Below are 24,344 nucleotides of genomic sequence, written 5' to 3'. Positions count from 1 at the left end.
TAAGGTCAGGCACTGAATTAAATTCTCTCCCTCTTAAAGACCTAGGTCAAGCCTGAGATTTTTGCCCATGGATTCTCTAGTGAGGCTTCCTTACAGCTGTCTTTCTCATTGCAATGTATCATTTTGGATGAGTCCCAAGAAAATCAAGGGCTTTTTGTTTGTTTGCTGTAAATGTCTGATATTTCTGTGCTGACTTTATATTTACTGTTTATAGTCTGTATTATACCCTACTTTTCATCAGTTATTGTCAACTACTTCCATTAATGTTTATTCAAAATTTAACACACGGAATAGGATCATCATAGCTGATTTCCCAAATGCATGCAGAAAAAATGGTTTCAATTTCACTGTTGCTTTCTACATCTGTTGTAGGAACTGCCTCGTATCTCTGCATGCTTTCCACTGGAACATGGAACCCTAGGGGCCCCGATCTTAGCAACTGTACCTCACACTGGGTAAATCAGCTGGCTCAGAAGGTTGGTTGGAACCTTTTAATATGATACACATTGGTGATTAAGGGCTTTAACTTCTAACATAAATAATTTAGCTTTGTATGTTAAAACCAGCTTCGTTGCTCTTTGTTCAGTGTAAAAGTAAAAAAATTATGCATAGCTTTGTCTGTAAACTATTTATTCAAAGTTACATGTGTTTTAGGGCATGCTGTTTTCTATGTTAAGCTTTTTAATGAGTACATAGTTGCTTAATTTCATTCATATTGAGTTCTGTTTCTTTTGATGTTTGTAAGACAAACAGTGTATTGGCCTAATAAATCAAGTATCACTAATTTGCAACTGAATCCACAGAATGCAAGCAGATGTTCATATTGCAGGTGATTATGATAGAATAAGAAAAATGACTTTAAAAAGCATTAGGAACTTTAATATTACATTGTAATGCAGTGACATTTTAGTTTCTCCTCTGCCATCTACCTTTCTAAAATGCAAGCGGTAGATAATAGCCCTCACTAATGTAAGTGATTACATTCTCACTTAAATTTCTGGATCATTGGAATAAATACGTAAGATTTTTTAAATAGCAGTTTTAAATGGTTGCAGTGAAATGAGAGAACTATCTCAAAAATGTTTTAAACGATTTCTGTTTTTTACCTTTTGTTTCTTTAAAATGTCTGATTAAGTATATTTTTTGAGGATCTAAGAACCTTTAATCATCTGAAATGAAGAGAAAGTTATTGGTCTCAGTTGCAGATTTTGACATATTTGCAAATACTTTTCTCACCACAACAAAGATACTTGGGAAAAAAATAAGAAGCCACAAACAGAACAAGAAATCTTACTGAGATAGTATAAACTGTCGTTTCAGATCAGAAGTGGAGAAAACGCTGCTAGCCTTGCCAATGAACTGGCTAAACATACCAAAGGGCCAGTGTTTGCTGGGGACGTGAGTTCTTCAGTGAGGTTGATGGAGCAGTTGGTGGACATTCTTGATGCGCAGCTGCAGGAACTGAAACCTAGTGAAAAGGATTCAGCTGGACGGAGTTATAACAAGGTAGGTAGAAATTTTCCGTTATTTTCAATTAGATGTTTTGTATGGCTGCTCTGGATTCTTCCAGCAGTTAACTGTCTAACTTTTGGCCCCCTGGACAAACGCATAGAAACAGAACTTCTAATTTGGTTCATATCTCAAGAAGGAATTATAGTTGGGAAAGGAGCAACGTGCACACCCATCCCCACCCCCCAAATGACGCTAATTACCTGAGGGAGATTTTAGTTGGTGGTAAACGTCATCTGCCTGGTTTTGGTCAGTACTCTCACTTTGGAAGGCCCACTAGGAGAGATTCTGTTACACAACTGATGCACTAATACAGTCAACTCTTGTGATTGTAAGAAAATTGTGATGCATATAGGAATGTTAGCCACTGAAATACTGTTTTCAGTGGTAGGTTTTGAGAGAAGGACAAGTTTCCTTTGATAGGAGTATAGTGTGTTAGTGCTACTAATTTTTCCTACCTTGACAAAAATTTGATAGTTATTTTAACCATACTATAAAGTGTTTATAAGAAATTCATATGAATCTGAAATCTGTGGCTGAAATGGTTTTATGGTTTTTTTCTTCCTTTTCATCACATACTTTGTCTCTAGGTTTATCAAGATACTTTGGATTATCATGTTTAGTAAAATACAGCTGAAAACTGAATACACAATCTTGGCAATCAGTATAGACTCACAAAAATCCAGAGGATTACGGTACATAATAAACGCTGAGCTCAGGACCACCAGCTTAATTTCTGAGGATTTCTTCTTTCCTCAATTTTCAACAGATAAAAATCTAACCTCTGATTTTCTTTTCTTTTACTAAAAAGCTCCAAAAACGAGAGAAGACATGCAGGGCTTACCTTAAGGTATCTCCCCTGTGCTGTCACCCTGCTTTCTCCCTTCTTCAGCTACCTGTTACGCTTTATCATCTTGCTGCATGATCCAGTGTATTTCAGTCTTTGATAATTATATAATGTGCCCCATATCAGCTGTACAAATGTTGGCTTTTCACAGGTATATTACTCTCAGAATAAGCAAATAATTTATTTTCATAATTTTTGCTGTTTTTCCATTCATCCAAACATACAAGAATTTTAATGAAATATCCTCTGAATTGGAAAGTTATCATAAAGTCTCGTTATTTCCTGTTGTCATCTCTGTGGATTGAAAAACAACTTGAGTGAAACAGCTATGATATATTCCTGGCAGTTTATCATATCAAAGACTGTGTAGTCATAATGTATGTGCATGAAAAAGTCAGTGCTTTCTTATCTCTGTGGTGTACTCTTAAATGAAACAGGCTTTAAAGGTCTTGAAATTTTTTGGAGTCATTTCTAGAATCAGGTTGATAAGGGGATGGGTTACTAGAAATGAAATATAAATAATGTGACAGTGCTCTCGATATATGTTATATGTTGGTTTTTATCGAGATGATAGAAACAGAAAGCCACTGTTTGGCTCAGAATCCTTGTCCACTGCAGCCAGTTTTTCTCACTGGTATATCCAAGTAAAATAGGAAACATGGTGAGGCTAACAGTGGAATTATGCCAAGCCAGTTCTGTGTGGTAGATCCAAATAATAAAGAAGTTCCTTTTGCTGGGGATGGTTACTTTCTAACCCTACTCATCTGGGGACCATATTCCTAGTCAATCAAACCTTGAAGAACTAATCTGTATATGTATGAAAACAAAACAAAAGAACTTTGTAAGTTTTGTAGAATAGAGATTATTCAAAAGATATGACTTCACCAGTTTTAGTTGGCAAGATCTAGAAAAAAAGAACAGCATTTCACTAATGAGTAATAGACATTGCTGCATCTGAGAACTTTACAAGAAAAGGCAGTGGGAAAGTCTGTTTTTAGGTGGTAATATTTTGAAAGTCCCTTATTAGCCTGTTTAATGGGGGCAAAGAAATAGATACTGAAGTGTATAGAATTTGTTGTACGGAAATTTTCAGCTCACCTTTAAGGTATTAGTTAATGTGTGAAATGTAATAATTAGTATGTTGCCCAGGACATATATCTCAGTGGGAATAGAATAGCTTTTTTTCTTTGGCAGGGAGACTACTTCAGGAATATGATTAGGCTAATGATCATTTTGATTCCACTAGAAAAATACAACTAGTAATAACTAAGGCACATTACAAATTAATAAAAGCATGCCATCAGCGAGTTATGTGTATAGGTAGTAAATTTCAGCATGACCTTAATTTCTGACCAATGTTATTTTCAGTATGTCTCAAGTGAGCTTCTGTGTTCAGATAAAGCTAATAAAACTCCTTAAGTTACAAATCAGAAGCTGACTTACACTGTGCAAATGAAGCGAGTTCCTGCTTTGTGACAGAGGATTCATTTGTAACTTAGATTAGAGGCTCCAGTCTGTATTTCTTGGTGACTAATGAATCTGGCCTCAGCAGACAATTTCTGTTGCATTCTAGTTAATGGCTGCAGCAGTATCAGTGTGAGCATTTTGACTATTCTATCTCCCATCAGAGAGAGAAAAAAGCCTTTAATGCCACTTGCGAGTACCTTCTACCTGCTAGGAAGGTCGTGGTGGCTCACGTAGCAGACAGAACGAGGATATTAAGTTGGACTAAGCTAATTAATCTTAACTCTGACAGTAGCCTCAAACAGCTTTTCCCCGTGCTCATTTCAATATAGTACCTCAAACTAGCAATTTTTGTTGTTCTTTGTAGAGTGTGTTTTTTTTTTCTCAGTGATTATCAATAGATCAAAACAATTGATATTTGGGCTTAATGACACATTATGGCTAGGTAAATGGGAAAGAGTAAATAAACTCAGTGATTTCAGTTATCCAAGCCATAGTCAGTGTACAGCTACAGTAAGTATCAGTACAAAAGCCTGCCTTCAATTGCTTAACTGACCGGGTTACATTTTTATTTAATGTTGTTTTACATGGTAATAAACTAAACCTACACATATGAATATTTATAACTTGGATATTTATTAAGACTTTACTTTGCCTTTCTGTTTTTCTTAAATTATTAGTATAGGTTTTAAATATTTTGACTGTTCTCTTGATCTCCTTAAAAACAGATGATTGTTTATGAATTAAGGTATACTCTCGAGTGTTTTTTAGCTGGCCAGGCAATTGGAAGAGTTGAAAATGTTCACAGATAACTTATACACTTTGAAATCACCTTGGTTTTTTCCCAGTGATAATAAGTAGACAATGCTATAAGGCACAATTTTGGTTATTATTTTTAGTTCAGGTTCCAAAAAACAATATGGTTTTATTTTCAAGCATAGGTATTATGCTACTCTAGAGATACCAGTGTTTTCTATTTAGAACATTGAAGTCTTGAGGTTTTATGTAGGAGTGACCATGCATGTAGGGGTAATACCTCAGATTAAGAGCTGACACTGGTTTTATTTCTTTGCAACAATTGAAATATGATTAGATAAACAGAAACGAGTCATCTCTTTATACTTAGTCTTTATAATCAAATAGTAGTCTACTGATCTTCAGCTAGTTCTATTTTGAAAGGGTCAGACGTCAAGTTGGCCAGATATATGTTGTCCAGGTGTTCTTCCATAAGAGTGAATCATCATGACAGATAAATATTACAGTTGTCACTAGTCAGTGATTGAAAATCACCTCGGTACTAGAAGTAGTCAAAACTAATGATAGTTTTCTAATGGATGCAGGCAATTGTTGACACAGTGGACAACCTTCTGAGACCTGAAGCTTTGGAATCATGGAAACACATGAATTCTTCTGAACAAGCACATACTGCAACAATGCTACTGGATACATTGGAAGAAGGAGCTTTTGTCCTGGCTGACAATCTCGTAGAACCAACCAGGGTCTCAATGCCCACAGAAAATATTGGTGAGTGAATCTATTGTCAGGTTTAATTTTGATTTAGAAGATAGATGTTTAAGAGAATAATGCTTCCATTGAGTCTTGTGAGTTATTCCCCAGTGCCGAACTTCTATTTTGTCCAATTATTTTTGTCCCTTAATAAGAGATATTATTGATCACACTCATAAAATTAATGCAAAAGCCAAAATCTATCCTATGTCTTTTAAAAGTTGGTGTTTTTTTCCAACTGAAAAATCATTAAAGGAAAACAGTGTGTAGAGTACTTAACTGCAAGAATATGGACTGCTTACGTAATGAAAGTGCGTGGAGCTGTGGCGAATGCCTTTACAATACATTCCTAATGAGGTTAAATTACTTTCTGAAATGCATTCTCCCAAATATTTTAGGCACGCAGATATTTGAGCCAAACGTTTATATTAAACAGAACTGCTTTCAGGTGAAAATGTGGTCAGTGAACTACATCACCCATAGAGCAGAATATCCATGCTTTATAGACTGTAAAACAGCTGCGGATAGTTTTGAAGCATCATTTAGAATTTAAATGCTGGCAGTGAGAGGTAGGAATTCACTTTTGATGGTATTTGAAAGAAGTACTACTGTAAGTACAGTGAAATTATATTAATATAGGCTTGACTGATTTAGAATTCTTATTCAGTGGGGTTGAGCTCCAGTGAAATTTTAGTATCCCTTAGTAAAGTAAAAAAATTTCCAAAGCATAAATGTAAAAAAAACCCCAAAGGGAACACAGACTACTTTTCCATCGAAAGAGTGCATTGGAGCAGCAGATACTGAATGAAGTTTTGCTATCTAGAATGCCATATCTTATTGCCTTATTGTGCCTACCTAAGTATGAGACTTGTATTTAAAAATACAGACAAACAAGGTGTATAGGAGAAATAGACATCAATCAGATTATGATACCTGGATTTAAATTCAGAGCCTTAAGTTTATTTTAAATAACTGAGTTTTTAGGAAAAAAGATGTATTAAAATCATGTTTTTATTTACTTTATGAGGTTTTGAAATGACAAATAACTTAATAATTTTAAGTGAAATCAAAATAATTTGGCCTGCTTTAATGTGGGAGACCAGTCATAAGGAAAGTGATATTCTACCATAGCTTAGTAGGAATAGACAATGAATAAAGCTCCTATTTTATGTCTAAAGCTTTTGTTATTTTGAGGTTTAATTTATTTAGTAGTCTAATAAAATTCCTAACATACACATTAAACAATTTTTCTCAAATGTTTCCAGGGACGTACCTGTAAGGTAAAGGAGTGTGGACTTGATTGTCTCAGAAGATAAGTCATAAAAAAGTATTGTTTGAAGTGTTGTGTTGTGACCTCAATTTGTTTTCTAAATCTTCTGAAGCCTATTTTAAAAAGAACCAAAAAACATAAAATTTCCCATTTAAGCTCCTTCCAAGAGTGCAAAGAAATTTTGATAGGCCAGGTCAACATCCTCTGCTCCTACCGGCTTTACGTATGCAGAACACGCTATTATTATATGTCTGAGATATTTTTATCTCAGTTTGAGAATGGCCAGGAATATTTTTTCCCTGATACTTGTGTTTTTCAGAGTTCTAAATGTTTATCCTTTACACTGGTTTTTTAAAAAATTTTGATTAAAGAAAGAACATTGTGGGTAGAGATTCTCATAGCGTGTAGTACACATTTCACTGCCTTCTCAAAAATAATGCCCTGAACTTAATGTATGCATGTATTTATTACCCAAGAATTATCGATATGAAGGTCATTTTACATATTCCAATATATTTCCATGTCTTTTATTTCACAATTTTGTGAAAAATAATATCCGTAATTTAATATGGCATTCAAGATTCAACTTTTTCCTAGGACTTGTTCTCTTTTTAGACATGAGAACTAAAATAGCCCATTATCCTTTTATGTCTTCACTTTATGTTCTTACCTAAATTTAGGGTGTGGATACAGTATCTTTGATTATTAAGACAATTTGATTCTCCTCCTTAGTGGTTTCTCCTTGAATCCTTATTTTCACTTGATTATATGATTTACCCTTATACATGACCTCGTAAAATGGTATAATTATATGTTATAATTATACCTGATTATAGCTTTTTAAAATCAACTTTGAGGTATAATTTATATACAATAAGAGCAGCTGTTTTAATGGTACTCTTTGATGAGATTTGACAAATGTACACTCATTTAACCAACAGCATGGTCAGTATTTCAGCAACCTCAAAAGGGTCCTTTATAATCTTTGTCAGTCAGTCTTGTTATACCCCCAGCCCCAGGCAACCACTGATCTGCTTTATGTCACTATAGTTTAGTTTTGCTTTTTCTAGACCTTCCGTTGAATGGAATCATAGACTATATACTCCTTTTGATCTGGCCTCTTTTACACAGTATAATGTTATTGAGATTCATCTATGTTGGTGCCAACATCAGTAATTCGGTCCTATTTATTGCTGAATTTCCATTATAAGGACACAACACTATTTGTATATCTATTTATACATTTAGGTCATTCCCACTTTTTGACTGTTATTAGTAAAGCTGCTATTTTCCCAAGTGATTGTACCATTTTATATTCCTAATAGCAATTAGAGTTCCAGTTGCTTCACATCCTCACCAGCATTTACAATTGTCTTTTCAAATGTCTTTTAAAATTTTAGCCGTTTTAGTGGTTTGTAGTGGAATCTCATTTTGGTTTTATTTTGCATTTGTATGGTTGCAAAGTTATGTTTTGCTGAAAACTGTTCCAACTTTTCATGTTCTTATTGGCCATTCATATATCTTTTTGTGAAGTATCTGATTTTTCCCATTTTGAGTTCTTTGTTTTATTATTGGATTATAAAGGTTATTTATATATTCCTGATACAAATCTTTTGTCTCATATATGTATTCTGAATATATAGTCACTCAGCATGTGACTTTTCATTCTATTTTCTTAATGATATCTTGAGAGAAGCAAAAGTTTTTAATTTTGATAAAAAATCCTCATTACCCAGCTTCAACAACATCTAGCCAATCCTGTTTCACTTATTCCTCTCACCATTGTATTATTAAAGCAAACCCTAATATTATATTATTACTTTAAATACTTTAATATGTATCTTAGACTTTAAAAAAAAACCAGCCATTCTCATACTTAAAAAAAATATCAAAAACAGGAAAGATAAAAAGGGGATTTCAGTTATTTGATTTTTGTAAATTTGTTAATACCTAATTTGTTTAACCAGGATACAAACAAGTTCATGTTGTACATTTGACTGATGTATTGCTCTTACTGGAAAGGAAGAGTTTTCCTTCTACCCTTCGAGGTTCTTTGGCTGGTCTAATAACCTCAGGTTTAAATACCACACCCCAATACTTTCTGTTGCAGCTTATGAAAAGAAGCACATCATGTTTGATTGTCTTTCTTTGTGATCTTAAGATTGATTATGTGGTTTAGTTATTATCAGCCTAATCCAGCATAATAAAATTCCCTATCATTTATTTTCCCAATGGGCTTAGCAGCCAGCTTGATTGTATACCTCAATTTAAGCTTAGTTATATTGCAGTAACAAAAACCCTAAAGTCACGGCAGCTCTCAACAACAAAGTTTATGACTGCTTTACTCCATGTCACCTGAGGCTTAGCTTTGCTTTGCTCCCTACCATCTTCAGTCGGCTCCATGTTGCTTTTACCCCGGGACTCAGGCTGATGGAACCTAGTACACTACGGGTCTGCTGGCAGAGGTCCTAGTTTTTCCATTGTACACTGTATTACTTTTCTTCCCCTTTCCTCTCACTGCAGCCACTACGCAGTGATGAATTTGACAAACAGAAGGACAGAGAAATATATTAAAATCCTATCTTCAGCACTGGCTGTGAGTGAGGCTCTGGGTGGCTCTCCTATGAATCACGTGTGTTCACTTTCAGGAAATCTGTTGAACAAAACATATATTATGTCGGCTATACAAAAGTATAGAGAAAATCATAAACATCTGTGTAGCAGTCACCCACTGAGCCACATCTTAGCATTTTACCATATTTGCTTCAGGTTTTGGGGAAAAGAAATAGGTATATATAATCTGGAAATCCCCTGGGTCCCCTCCTTCCTGATCAGATGAAGAAGAGGGTAACCATCATTCTTACTTTGTTAGCATTAGTAAGCTTTTATTTATTTATTTTTGCCCTACAGGTATGTACATTTAACTGTTATTTTTCATGCCTTTAGTGTTAATGATTTCACACTATAAATGTAATTGTATAATTTTCCCTTGCCATTATATTTTTCATATTTATGCACATTGATATGTGCATCTCTAGTTCATTCATTTGCTCTAAGAATGCACAATCATTTAACTATGCCTGTGATAGATATTTTAGTGGCTTACACTTTTTTGCTGATATTATGAAAACTGTGGTGAAAGTTTTTGTATGCCTCTTACTCATACATTTGTGGCTTTCAAGATGTATATGCGTGCACACACACACAACCTAGAAATAGTTTTTGAGTGGTAGAGCATGCCCATGTTTAACTTTACTAAATACTGCCAAGTTGCTTTCTAATGTTGTTTTACCAATTTACGTTCTCACCAGTAATATCATTGTTGCCCGTCACTCTCTTTGTCAACACTTTATTATTGACATGAATTTTGTCATTCTAATAGATTTGAATTGATCACATTATTTGCAGTTCCCTGATTACTTAATGCATTTAATTGGGTATTTTAATTTTCTCTCCTGTGAATTTCTTGTCCACAATTTTTTCCTGTCTATCTCTTTCTATGTAGGTAATGCATTCTGAAAACTAATTCTTTGAAGATTATATAGTTTGCAAATGTTTATTCTGTCTGTGCCTTCTCTTTTGTACCTTGTTTATTAATCTTTTGTTTTACGGAATAATAAACTCAAATTATCAATCCTTTCTTTTAGGATTGATACTTTTGGGATCTTGTTTAAAAAATATAGTGTTTTGGGGGTTTTTTTTGTCCCCGATCAAGAAATTTTTCTCTACTTTGCAGTGATAAAGATTTTATACTTTCTTTAGAAATGATAAAGCTTTGCCTTTTTACATTTATGTTTTTAATCCAACCTGAAATTTATTTTGTTTATAATATTAATGAGGGAACTAATTTCATTTTTTTCTATACAGATAATCAGTTGTTTTAGCACTTTCAGTGCATAAGCCATTCCTGTCCCCAGTGGTTTGTAAAGATATCTCTGTCATATATCAAGTTTCTGTACATGTTGGGAGTGTCTGTTTTACATTGTTGCTTTTGTTTTTGTTTCAATAATATTAATATCTGGTGAGTTCTTTCAACCCTGCTTCTTGAGGAATCGGATTCCTCTTGGCTGCTATTTAGCATGTCTCTTCCATGTGCATTTTAAAATCGTCTTGTCAAGCTCCACATACTCAAAAAAATCTTGTTGGAATTTTTATTAGAATTAGACTGAGTTTGTAGATAGATTTTGAAAGAAGTGTCACAGATTTATCTGTTGAGTTCTCCCAGATTGGGCCATGATAGAATTCTCCATCTGTTGTTAGGTTTTCTAAGTTCTATATTTTTCCCAATAATGTCTTGTACTTTTTCAATTAGGCTTCTTCCTAGGAAACATACACTAATTTTTATTGTGAATAGTATTTTTTAAAAATTACATATTCCGGGGCTTCCCTGGTGGTGCAGTAGTTGAGAGTCCGCCTGCCGATTCAGGGGACATGGGTTCGTGCCCCAGTCCGGGAGGATCCCACGTGCCGCGGGGCCCGTGAGCCATGGCCGCTGATCCTGCGCGTCCGGAGCCTGTGCTCCGCAACGGGAGAGGCCACAGCAGTGGGAGGCCCACGTACCGCGAAAAAAATAATAATAAATTAAAAAAATACATATTCCAATTGTTTGCTGATTGGTGTACAGTTGATTTTGCTGATTGCAGACTTGCTAAATTCTTTTCCTTCTGATAGTATAGAGTCTCCTGCCCATTACTATGTAGTTAAGTATGTTTTCTATAAATAATGAACACATTGCTTTTTCTGCCCAGCCTTTGTACCTTTTATTTTTCTTGAATTACTGCCTTAGCTAGGTCCTTCAGTACAGTGCTAAATAAAACTTGTGATAGGGATGATCCTGACTTAAAAAAAATTGCTTTTAGAGTTTTGCATCATTTTTTCCCATAAGTTCGGATACATAACCATTACCTGATAACAAAACCTTTATCTAGGCAAGGAATTTTTCTTTTATTCTTACTGTTTCATAAAGATTTTTTATACTGAATGAGTGTTGAAATTTGTTGAATTCTTTCTGTTAATATTTTTCTTATTTAATTTCATAATTTGGTTAAAGACATTAATATATTTTCTAATGCATTAATTTCTATATGCCTTTTTGAGTTAAACTCAGTTTGTTCAGGATATTATATTTAAAGTGTATATATAATTTATTAACTGTTTTTACATACTTTAAATAAGTGAGGATATCCTATAATTTCTCTCCTTTTACTGTTCTATGCATCAAGAGTATATATTAGTTTTGTGAAATGAGTTGAAAAACATTCTCTTATATTCACTGGAGCAGTTTGTTAAAGATTCAGTATATATTTAACCATGAGTTCATTTTCTTAAATGGTCATAAAGTATTGTGGTTTCTATTTATTTAAGTCAGTTTTGTTGTTTCAAGAAAATTTTCCCTTTTGTCTGTCTGTTTATTTATTTATTTATAGTATAAAATTGATTGTTGCATCTCTACTAAGATCTATATTAATGATCCTGTTTTTAAAAATTCAAATTATTATTTTTTTACTATGGACATGATTTTAAACTTTAATAAGTAAATATTTATTGAATGAAATTGAAGTTTGATAAGTAAATATTTGTTGAATGAAATTAAGTCTTTGTACATGTGTATCTATATTTGGAACATTTACTGAAAACTTAAAGGATTTCCTTTTTTTACCCTGTCTTCTGTCTTGTTTTAAGAATAATTAATAATTGAGAACCCCTTTTAGTGTGAAGAAGAGAGAGGTATATATTAAATTTATATTTTTGTCACTCATTCCCTTCGCCCACTACCCACAAACATGGAATCTGTTATGAGGACAGGTGATCATCCACATACCCACCTGCTTAATCTTTCTAAGCAAAGTATCTCTACCAGCTTCTGCAGCTGATAAAATTCTAGGAGTTATATGACTCTCATTATAAACTTATATTTCAGGTGCTTGACATGTGGTCTCATAGCTTATAAAAATTTCCAATGTTACGATTTCATATTTACAGCTGAATCTATATGTATTTTGCAAAACAAAGTTGAGAAAGATTTTTAAAAAATAGCATCCAAGAGTTACTCTGTAATGGTATGAGTCCATTTTGCTAAAAAGAGAGTGGGTGAATTCATCATACTCGTGTGTGTGTGTGTGTGTGTGTGTGTGTGCGCACGCATGGCACATACAACACTTACACGCATGTTTGTCTAAGTATAGAAATAGCTATTCAAGGGTATATGCCATCAGAGAGGGTGAAATTCAGAGAAAAATGTATGGACTGTATTTATTGAATTATGTGTTACTTTTTAAAATTCAAATACTGAAATGAAAAATTTTCATCCAGTTTCTCTCATTTCATCAATAAATGGCACATTCTAATTACTAATATGAAATAGTTTTCTTTAGTGGAAACTGATACTTTTTCATTCTTTTAAATAATCATATGCTGATATAAAGTATTGCAGTCTTTATTGGAGTTACAGTAGACAGCATTTATGTTGAAGATGTTACTATTATATTTTTTAAACAAAGTTAAACAACATTGGCCTTGTTGATCACATAAATGTTCTTAATGTTTATGTATTGTCTTGTTTTTCTTACATGTTTTCCAGTGTTGCTACTTCATTTGAATTTTTGAACTTTGGATTATACTGCAGTGGTTGGCAAACTTTTTCTATAAAAGTCCAAGTAGTACACATTTTAAGCTTTGCAGGCTATGTGGTCTAAGCTGCAAATACTTAACAGCCATAGACAATATGTTAATGGGTAATCATGGCTGTGTCCCAGTAAAACTTAATTTACCCAAACAAGTGGCAGGCCAGATTTGGCCCACAGGTCCTATTTTGCCCAACTTGAATATGTAAAAATTGATCATTGCTAGTGAGAATTAATGGGAAGTTTGAACATAACGCCAGACATTTTCTCTTGAACAATGCTATGCTGAGCTCCCTACTTTTAGAAACTAGAGAAAACCTATTACTGCAAAGTTGACCTATGTAATCTTATGTATTAAAATGTGTTATATACATAGAACTAGATGTCTACATGCAATAAAGGCATTCACATTTATAGTTCGTATTTTGTTTTACCATTACCAAGTGATGGTCATTGAAAATTACTTAACATAGAGTCAAAAATCATTTTGAAATATTTTTGTTTAACTTAATGATTTAAATGAAACTTTGATAGTCGTGTACTATAAATCAGACACTCATATTCGTAGGCTAAAAGACTGGAATTAGTTGACAAAAGATATAAAACTATGAAGAAAATGTTAAAATGCTTACACCAAAATTTTTAGAGTAGTAAAGTTTAAGACCTCTTAGAATAAGTTGTTTGTTCATGATTTTGTTGGACTTGAACACTAAAGTTTTTTACGTAGAAAAAAAGGAAAACAGTGGTTTCTTTGCAATTATCATTTGCCTCTTTGTAGTTGAATTTAGAGAATACCCCATTTTTCCCCCTCCTTTATCTTCTGCTTCATCCAGTTCTGGAAGTTGCAGTGCTCAGTACAGAAGGACAGGTCCAAGACTTCAAATTTCCTCTGGGCATCAAAGGGGCAGGCAGCTCAATCCAACTCTCTGCGAATACCGTCAAACAGAACAGCAGGAACGGTAAGATGGAACAAAGTCTTTTAAAAATTGATAGGGTTTTTGTTCAGTTAAACCTATTAATTCTAAAATACTGAGTGTTTGACTCCTAATATAACAATTACAGCTTAGCATTTATAAGCAGATTTAAAGTAATGCCTTCTCTTTCCCAGTAAACTTAATCTGAATAAAGATTCCATAAGGATTTGTTTCATTTTATTCTTATTTTATTGTATCTCATCTTATTCAGAAGCATATTTTCTGTAAAGACATATGACTTTTTACCTTCCTAGGTCTTGCAAAGTTGGTGTTCATCATTTACCGGAGTCTGGGACAGTTCCTTAGTACAGAAAATGCAACCATAAAACTGGGTGCTGACTTTATCGGTCGAAATAGCACCATTGCAGTGAATTCCCATGTCATTTCAGTTTCAATCAATAAAGAATCCAGCCGAGTATACTTGACAGATCCTGTGCTTTTTACCCTACCACACATTGATGTAAGTTATGTATGCTAATGAAGTAGTGGAAAATTATAAAACCAGTGAGGAAGGAAAGCAAAACTAACGTGCTAGAGATAGAGAGAGGGGGAATGGGGAAGTGGCAGAGAGGAAAGAAAAGACCTTCCCATTTGAATTTCAAATGTTGGACTAGGTCAGAGACACAAGTTTATTTAAGTCTGTGAACATAAGATTAAATGAGCCTGGTTCAGTGATTATTAGAATTTAAGTGTATTCTTAATGAAAGCTAATTCAGTAATCAACAGGAAAATGTAAATGACTATAATTTGTTTTAGAATGAAAATTAACTGTTACCGTAGCAGCACGATAGCTCTGCCTTTTTAGTATGGCAGGTCTTTTTGGTTGGTTTGTTTGTTTACAGATCATATAAACACAATTGTTATCAAGCCCTGTGTTTTTAAAAATATAGAGTTGAAGAGATGCGATTCCTCTGCTGTGCCTTAGAATGCAAGTTGGTAGCTAAAAACACTGTGTTGGAAGATTGTCTGCAGAATTTGGCTGTTGTTATAGTAGAGAGAAAAAGTGCCCATAGATAGCCATGTGAATCTCCAGAATTCATTTGTGAACAATACATTTGTGTGGCTATTCTCTTCTTATATCTTCTGCAGTTGCTTCACTCTCTTAAGAGCTTGACATACTAACTACAGGATTCAAATTGTCCCTGTTGGGTCATTTAGAGCAAAAATGGGCCCCAAACAAAATAGATTTTAAAACACTTGGTCCTTACAGAATTTTCTCAGAACAAATTCATGGCTTTAATTTTGTCAGAAAAGAAAAAAAATATGATTCTGATGTACCATCAGTATGTAAAATCATAAGATGGAAATTGTAATTGTGTAAAATGGGTCTTTGGTAATTCAGAGTACACTTTAGAGTGTTTTGGACTATAAAGCCCCTTTTAAGTTAGATATCTGCCTTGTATAACATAGTCTACAGTTCTGCTGATGAAAAACTTTATAGTCCGAAACATGAAAAGTTTAATCTAAATTACCTTTTACACATATTAAACAATGGCTATTGCCATCTTAGAGTGTAAAATCCTAATTTTATCTTGTCATTTTATTTCCCAGCCTGACAATTATTTCAATGCAAACTGCTCCTTCTGGAACTACTCAGAGAGAACTATGATGGGATATTGGTCTACCCAGGGCTGCAAGCTGGTTGACACAAATAAAACTCGTACAACGTGTGCGTGCAGCCACCTAACCAATTTTGCAATTCTCATGGCCCACAGGAAAATTGCAGTAAGTATTTGCACTTCTAATTAGTAGCAGAGAAAAACCTCAGAGATTCAAAACAGCTTGTGTAGTAGTCCCTTCTTTGGGTGTTTATCGTAACTAAAAAGCAAACAAAGTAATGTGGATTTCTAATTGCTTTTACATTGTCCATATATTTTAGGAAGTCTTGGCACTATATTTATTGCTACATCTCAAAATCGTGTGCTTTATAGACTCGTTCTAAGTTTTCCCCTTTGGGCAGGTGTCAGGCAGAAGCGGTCAGGGATTTAAAAAATGAACAGCAATAGGTTATGCAAAAGAGACAGAAGGCTCTAAAGTTTAACATGCCCTCACCATCTTGAATGTTTGAATCTCATTTCAAAACTTTTGTTTTAAATTTCCTAACGACTTTGCACACTGTGCCAGACTGCAGATTTCGAAAGATCAGAATGGCTTCCGGAATATTTCTTAGTATTCATTTCTTCTTGTGATTAAGAGAACATAAGCCAGGAGATAAAAATATTTAAGAACTATAACATGAAAGCTCTCAGATCTATTATGTGCTTAACTTTTAGTATATGTGTATATATATATATATATATATATATATATATATAAAATATAAAAACTCAAGGAGAAACTTAAAATTTGACTACTTGTTAGCCTGGCAAGTCATTAAAATGCCAATTATTTTGAAATAACTAAGTAGTCTTTAATCTGTTGTAAAATGTTTTCTATATGTTTATGTAAGTAATTATTTTGGTCATAATTTTCTACGTAAAATCTACTTTCATAGATCATTCTTTGAATATAAAAATCAATAAGATAATATTGAACTCTTTTATATGATCGTAATTTTTTTTTTTTTAGTATTGAGCCCCATTTGAACACACATGAATATTCAGAGAGTTTAGTATTAAAAGTTGAGCTATCACATGTGAAACCTATCTTACCCTTAGTTAATGTAATGCAGGAATACTAAAGTTCCTCATTTTTTTAATTTTCAGTACAAAGATGGAGTTCACGAATTACTTCTTGCAGTCATCACCTGGGTGGGAATTGTCATTTCCCTTGTTTGTCTGGCTATCTGCATCTTCACCTTCTGCTTTTTCCGTGGTCTACAGAGTGACCGTAATACTATTCACAAGAACCTTTGTATCAACCTTTTCATTGCTGAATTTATTTTCCTAATAGGCATTGATAAGACAAAATACATGGTAAGTACTCCTTCTGTTTGTTGACCTTGGATCTCTGAGAATTATTATTATAACAGGTGTATCCACATATGCTGCTATTAATATTTGACCTTGTAACTTACAATAATTGACATGGCAATACTGAAGGATAATTTGTAATAAAACACAACCCAATCATTAAGTAATATTATTATGAGTTAATTCATTTCTTGTATTAAGGTACAGTTGCATTTTTCTGGGTTGTTATTAAAACACGTAATTTGAATAGAAGAATCCTGGGTATACTAAAATGAAAAGATCCGATTTTAAAATTTTTCATTTTGTTTACATAGTCATTCTAACCAGTGATCATTTCCTCATATTCTGAGCAATTTATTCACCATCATGAGGTCTCAGTGTCGCAAAGAGAACTTAATAATTAGTTAATGCTTTACTCTGTATTCATCTGCACTGGGATGAATTTGAGAATGTTCCATGTATAACAAGAAAATGATGTTAAGTAATTAGAGCTGGGATATTTATCATTAAAGCAAATTTTAAAAAATTCTGTAGTAGAAAAAAATAGAAATAATATATTTGGAAACAACTGTTCTAAAGATTTGTAAAGCAACTTATCTACAAGTAGAATATTCAGATTTAAAAATGAATAGTTCTGGAAGAGAAATTAATATGTTTTCTTATTTGCACTTACTTTTGCTATAAATAATAATGTCTTACAATGATGATATTTCTAGCACACCTAGCATTACACTCCATAAGCATTAAGCCAAATTTGGCAGTATTTTCATTTATGGAAAAAAAAATTTTTAAGAAGCAGTATTTTCTCTAAATAATGGTATGTCTTAAAGACAGTAGTGAGTACTATCGGTGAATATTGTTTAGTTTTAGAGTGGGCTGTTTATATTCCCATATTCTCTTGTGTTTTTTGCTTCTTTCCTTTATAGATAGCATGCCCAATATTTGCAGGACTTCTACACTTTTTCTTTCTGGCTGCTTTTGCTTGGATGTGCCTAGAAGGTGTGCAGCTCTATCTGATGTTAGTTGAAGTTTTTGAAAGTGAATATTCAAGGAAGAAATATTACTATGTTGCCGGTTACTTGTTCCCTGCCACAGTGGTTGGCGTTTCAGCTGCTATTGACTATAAGAGCTATGGAACAGAAAAAGCGTAAGTAATTGCAAGTGACCTGAGTGTTTTTCAAGTGAATAACTTTTTAAAGCCTGTTAGCTGTCAGTGAGGGTCCCTGACAGACTAAAATACCATCTGAAAGCCTTATTGGTAAGAAAATGGGCATGCCATGCACAAGTTACAATCAAGTCTTTTGTAATTTTCTAGGTTGAGAGGATTTGTACTCTGGCAAGGCATATTCTAAATTATGGACTTCTTTTTAACACAAAAGATTGACCTCTAACAAATTGAAAAAGTAAATAACTTTTTGGCCTTAGAAAGATACTAGGTAAAAATTTTTCTGAGCTTAAAGCATCTGACAGGTTTAACTATTCAGTTTTTAAGCTAATGTTTCATTAGCTCTCTTTGTGCAGCCAACCCTCTAGGTAACTCTCGTTCTGAGTTGTGACAGTACCACATTTCAGCCCATATGTTTTACTTTGATAATATTTTATCAAGCAGTTTGAAAGGATTAAAATAAGTCACTGTCATTCGTTTATAAAAAAATATATTTATGGAAAGTGACAGAAGGTAGACCATGTTTCTAAGGATTTTATTTGCTAGAGGCATGAATTTGCTTTCCAATTCTGTTTATTTTTTCCTTTGATAAAATTAGTTATATAAAGATTCTTTGGACTAAAGAAAGCTTTTTGACTACACAGATGATGAAAGACAAATAAAAGAAATTCATTGGGGATTTGATGTTATATGAAAAATGAACCACTAAGTAAAATCTGTCTTAATAAGTTTATGCATCATTTACTCTAATACAGTATGAATTCTATGCTTTGATTTTTTTTTCTAGTATTCATCCATTCCCAGTTGAGGTGTTATATTTGTGCTATACTGTTTTGCAACAAACATTACATCTGACCACTTATTTTTTTAATCTCTTATGTTCCATAGGGTTAAACATTTTAGCTCAGATACAGATCTAAAGGCAAATTTTGAAGATAAGAACTTTTTAAAAATGAGACAATTTGGAATACCAAGTTTCGTGTTTTTCTTAGTAAAGTCAGAGGTCTTAACCATCAGGATTGGGGTGGGGGGGTTATTGTTTTCCCCATATAAGCATAATTATGTATGTCTTTATCAAATTTAAAACCTAAAGTGAAGAACAGTAGAATTATTCAAATTGTTCTTGCCCATGATAAATTAATTTTCAAAGGTAAGTGTAAAGATACTTTTGCTTGTTAGATTTTTAAAATTTTGCTCTACTTGTGATATTGAGCATCCATTGAAGCTACTTAATATTCTTTTCTTTTCATAATAGTTGCTGGCTTCATGTTGATAACTATTTCATATGGAGTTTCATTGGACCTGTTACCTTCATTATTCTGGTAAGCAGACTCTATTTTTCCTTCATTTTTAGCTTGCTGCTTTAGCAGTACAATTGAAACAGGGATAATTTGTTTTACTGTTAATTTATCTGTGCATTCAAAGATTTATAAGCATGTCTAGCTTACAGAATAAAATTATGTAGTATATTTTACATTCGATATCATTATTGAGTTTATACACTTGCTAATTAGTACTATTTTTAAAAACACTCTTTCCTTTAAGAAATACTTTTCCCTCATTTGTAATTTAATTTGCAAAAATGTCAGGTATTAATCTTTATGTTAAGATTGTATGATTTTAAAGTAGTTTGATAATTAGAAAGGAATAACTGATATGTATAGTATATTTTGGTTTTGAGTAGTGAAATTTTTTGTTAAGAGGTTTAGTTCACGAAGTTACATCTTTAAAATCTATAGTATTAGCTCTGCACCAAGCCTGTGTAGCATTTATGAATTGAATGTTTTATGGAAGTAAAAGAACATTAGCTTAATATTTATTATCTTCATTTCCACACAGTAATTTAGTACTTTTAAATAAATGTCCACACCCTAAATTCTTTTTAGGGCATAAAAAAGGTTTTTTTAAGCTTAGCGTAATAAATAAATATTAAATAAATTTTAAACTCATTAGAAATAAAATTACTTTTCTAAGACTTAAAATACCAAATAAAAATATTGGTTTCTAAGAAATTTTATTTTAAAATAAACCTGATACAACTTAAGTATAATGACATTAAGGTATTTTTTAACTTAAATTATCAGTAGTCAAATATTTCAAATATAGTTGAAATTTTTTTAAAAAGCTAAAATATTTGGATTTAAAACTTCACTCGGTTTTAGCATCATGCTGTTACAAATAAGTGTTATTGACCATTAGAAGATTGAAAATGAAACAATCAAGTTTATATATTGCCTGTAACTGTTTATTCCTATTAAGGTTTTTTCTTTAAAAAAGGTGACACAAATAAGCTTATTAAGATATTTCTACTGTTAATAGTATTACAATTATAGCTACTAGTACGTCAGTAAAATTAAGAAAAAAATTTAGTAGTTCAAGGAAACTTAAAACTACTTTTGTCGCTAAAATGAATTCTTTTATACAATTACTTATGAAAGCAAAATGAAAATTTGAGATGAATGCCTGTATGAATCGAACCAGTAAAAAACACTCTCAAGTGTTCTTAGGAAAGCTGATTTCTCATCAGAATTATTCAATCCAGATGATTGTCCCAATTTTTTGTTCTTTGCTTATGCTAGCACAGCCTAAGCCTATCTTGAATTAAACGACAAACAGCTGATATGAAAGGGGTATGATCCTTAAAAACTAAAGCTTTTTTTTTCTCCCTGACCCCTTGGCTGAACATACTGATACTTTGAAAATTGTAAAAATCATTTTAGGGATATTTGATCTATACTTCTGTCCTACTGCAGTTTTGTTTATTTTCTATCTCTGAAGATAAATACTGTCTTTAGAGTATTAAAAAATATTTCACTGGGCGAAAGGAGTTAATGTTCATATATACTCAGCTTCCAGTAAGAAAAGAGGTAAAGGACATTTTATTATATTGCCCTTTTATAGTGAGAGCCTACCATTATTTTTTAGTCTTGTCATTATTATCCTTTACCAAGTCATTTACGTTGAGATGTGAAGGGCTTTGGTGTTCCCAACTTAAAAACAAAACAAAACAAAACAGCAGGTAGCAATCACAGTACAGATCCTGGGAGTAATTCTTCTCCTGCAATTGCTTTGCCCTCTAATCATCCCAACACAGAAAGACAGAGTGGTATTGAAGTGTAAAACGTCATCTCAAATGTAACCTAAAGTGAGATATGTGATTGTACAGCACATGTTTGTTGAGTATTAATATATTTACCTGTATATATCCTTATGGTGATATAGGTCATTTAAAAGTCAGTTCAGACACAGTTTAAAAATTTATACAATATAAATTATATTGTATACTGTCCTTTTAAGGAATAACAAAAAGTACCTATTGATATTCCTAGAAAGCATAGTTTTGCATTTCCAGCTTTTCTGAATTGAAATCACATAACTTAGTAGTATTAAATAAGTACATTTTTAATAATTTTCAATGAAGGAAAAAAACATGTTATGGAACATAAAACTTCCTACTTCTGTATTTCTATAGAATGTCTTGCCTACAGGCGCTAGAGTTATTATATCTATGAGAAAAGTGCTTGTAAGTAATGAGCAGTGGGAAACCATTAGTATGCCTGAAATGGTTTAATGAAAGCTTGGATCATGACACGTCAGGAGCTGTTCTTATCATTTGGACAGCTCCATCTGCATCGTTAATAATTAATTCAGTTCAGTAAGAGTTCAGCTCACACACTCACTTAGAAGTCTTCCTCAGAGAACACCTCTCTGGCTGCTAGTCCCAGGGAGAAATAGGTTTCTGCTTGGCTAACAGCAAAGATCTGGAGATACAAGTGCAGTTTTAGAGTTGCATTTGCCAGGTAGCAAAAGCTCTAGGGAGGATAAAAAGGGTCAGAACATGTGCAGTTCAGTTAGGTTACTTCAGAGTGGTGTTTCTGTTCTTGTGTCTTATCATATCCATGTCAGGACGGCAAGCTTTGGAATGAATTTTAAGCTGCTAAGCTCAAATGGATATGATTCAATTGAGCAGGTCGATAACTATAAAACAAACTGTGCACTCCTATAATCTATGGTACCTTTTTCTTTCTTTAAACTCTTTGTATTTTCATGTTCATCAATATGGGTGAGGATTAGCTAAGCCGTATCATCAAGTAGTGATGAATTTTATCAGCAAATTACATGACAGATTATTTAAACAGTAATTTATGAAATTATTTTTGGGGATAGATAGAAGAGTATTATTTGTTATTGAAAGAGAAAGAATGCCCCATTTAGTGATTTAACTCTTTTTAGCTGAATAGAATTCTTTTCTTTTTAATTTGGTCTCACTCTTTCACATAGAATTCTATTAAGAGGTACCCATCTACCTATTTACCTGTACACACACACACACACACACACACACACACACACACACAGCAGAGTTAAAATCTGATTAATTCCTGGATGAGTTGCCTCATCTTCAAACTTAATCTTCAGTGTGGGCATTTAGACTGGTGAGTTGACATACAACATGTAACACAATCCTGTTAACTTGTACTTACTAGAGGCTTCTACACGAATGATTAATGACATGTATACCAGCTGTAGACAATCTTTATGTACATAGCTGTAACTCCATCTTTTTCATTTCTCATTGATGCATAGCACCTTTCAACCTATCCCAAAATACTCTGTTTAACAGAAGTATATGGCTAGAAAGACCCAGTTATGTCATAGGGAAAATGATAAGAAGAAAGAACTCAGTACGTCATTTGAAACTAAGGTTTTCGGTCTTCAAGTGACTATTTTGGACAATAGATTTTATCAAAGATTTTTTCTGCCCCCTCTATTTCTTGTTCTGATTCCCATAGTTACATTTTAAGAGAACAAGAGAAGAGAAAAGAAGAAAATCTATTGAAATGTTTTATTATACAAAATTATAACTCTTATTAGAGTATATTGCCTCCTGAAAAAGATCATAGGAACAGTTTTTATCCATGAAACTAAAAATTAGCATTTACATTTTTAGATACTGGAGAAAATCAGAGAACTTTAAAACCACAGTTTAAAGAATTTGTTAACACTTCAGTAAGTGTTCTATTTAATTCCAGAAAATATTTCACTCACATATATTTTGGTGGCAATGTTTTAAAATGTTCAGTACCTAAATAATAAGACATTTTTTTGGTAAATAATTTGTATTAGTAAAATTTTTTTAATGCGGAGTTGAGGAAAAGAAAAATATCTCACGCTTAGCAGTTTTTGCTGTTACGCTGTGATTCACAATAAGTCTTGCATACCTTTTTTCGTAATTACTTTGTCTGACAATGATGTTATTTTCTCCTATTAAAGATACCATTGCCTCAGTAATTATATATTGTCGTTGTATTTCAAAGACTAAATTAGTGTTGGATTTAACTAAATTTCTTGGCAACTTAACCATTAGTGCGTTGGCTAAAATTTTATTTTCAGTTTCTGTAAATTGGAGAATTCACAGACACTTGTGAAACAGCCTGACTGCAAGAGTCCTTCTGTGGTTTTATGATTATTTTTCTAGGATTTTAAGTTGTTTTTAAAGAGACTCACTTTTAAAACATCTTCTTGAAACATTTGATTTTAAATATGCTAGAAACAATAGCTTTCTTTCCCCACTCGGGTTTTATGGGTTTGTGTGATATTTAGCTGTGTATGAATATAACTAGCACAGACAGGATTAAGAAAACGCAAATAACTGTTCAAAGTACAATTTGGCTAGTGGGAATAGAAGTGTGTGGACGTTTTAGCTATTTGCTGATTATGGGATGGTAGTGTTTCACAAAGGAAATGGAGAATTGGTTGTTATGGCAAGCCCATCAAGTGGAAATCATCTGAAGAGCACACCTTTGTATGTCATTTAGGATTTCTTTGATAGTGTGTTCTATGTATTAATTAATTTAATATTATATCTTCAACTCATTGGTCATCTCTGACTGAGTGGTAAATCAGATTACTTTTTATAGAAGTGGAACCTTTTTTAAAAAAATACAAAACTAGTATATCTTTTGTTTGTTAGAAGACTGCTAATTTTCTCAACCAGAATAAACTGGTTAATTTTGTTGACAAGACTGGGCCATGGAGCCAGAAGACAGTATATTGAATCTCAGCATTGACAT

The 24,344-nt window shown here is 32.9% G+C and overlaps 1 protein-coding gene across 20 annotated transcripts in view; it reads left to right on the top strand.

The window, feature by feature from the left end:
* Window positions 1-24,344, top strand: part of ADGRL2 (adhesion G protein-coupled receptor L2) — a 147,661-nt gene that overhangs the window by 105,590 nt on the left and 17,727 nt on the right. For 11 of the 20 annotated variants that reach the window (XM_089920542.1, XM_089920484.1, XM_022580995.3 and 8 more), the window contains 10 exons: window positions 373-476; window positions 1,321-1,506; window positions 2,321-2,359; window positions 5,161-5,344; window positions 14,053-14,178; window positions 14,448-14,653; window positions 15,745-15,918; window positions 16,899-17,108; window positions 18,032-18,252; window positions 19,526-19,592. In XM_089920542.1, coding sequence (XP_089776668.1) covers window positions 373-476; window positions 1,321-1,506; window positions 2,321-2,359; window positions 5,161-5,344; window positions 14,053-14,178; window positions 14,448-14,653; window positions 15,745-15,918; window positions 16,899-17,108; window positions 18,032-18,252; window positions 19,526-19,592 — 1,517 coding nt within the window. The remainder of the gene's footprint in view (window positions 1-372; window positions 477-1,320; window positions 1,507-2,320; window positions 2,360-5,160; window positions 5,345-14,052; window positions 14,179-14,447; window positions 14,654-15,744; window positions 15,919-16,898; window positions 17,109-18,031; window positions 18,253-19,525; window positions 19,593-24,344) is intronic. The other 9 variants (XM_022580996.3, XM_022580994.3, XM_089920467.1 and 6 more) reach the window with 4 other exon arrangements.

The sequence above is a fragment of the Delphinapterus leucas genome, chromosome 1 (genome assembly GCF_059928025.1).
Source record: "Delphinapterus leucas isolate spDelLeu-1000000601 "Yukka" chromosome 1, BTC_Dleu_Yukka2, whole genome shotgun sequence".
NCBI classification, from domain to species: domain Eukaryota; kingdom Metazoa; phylum Chordata; class Mammalia; order Artiodactyla; family Monodontidae; genus Delphinapterus; species Delphinapterus leucas.
Note: the sequence above shows the minus strand (reverse complement) of the source record. Positions and strands in the feature narration are given on the sequence as shown.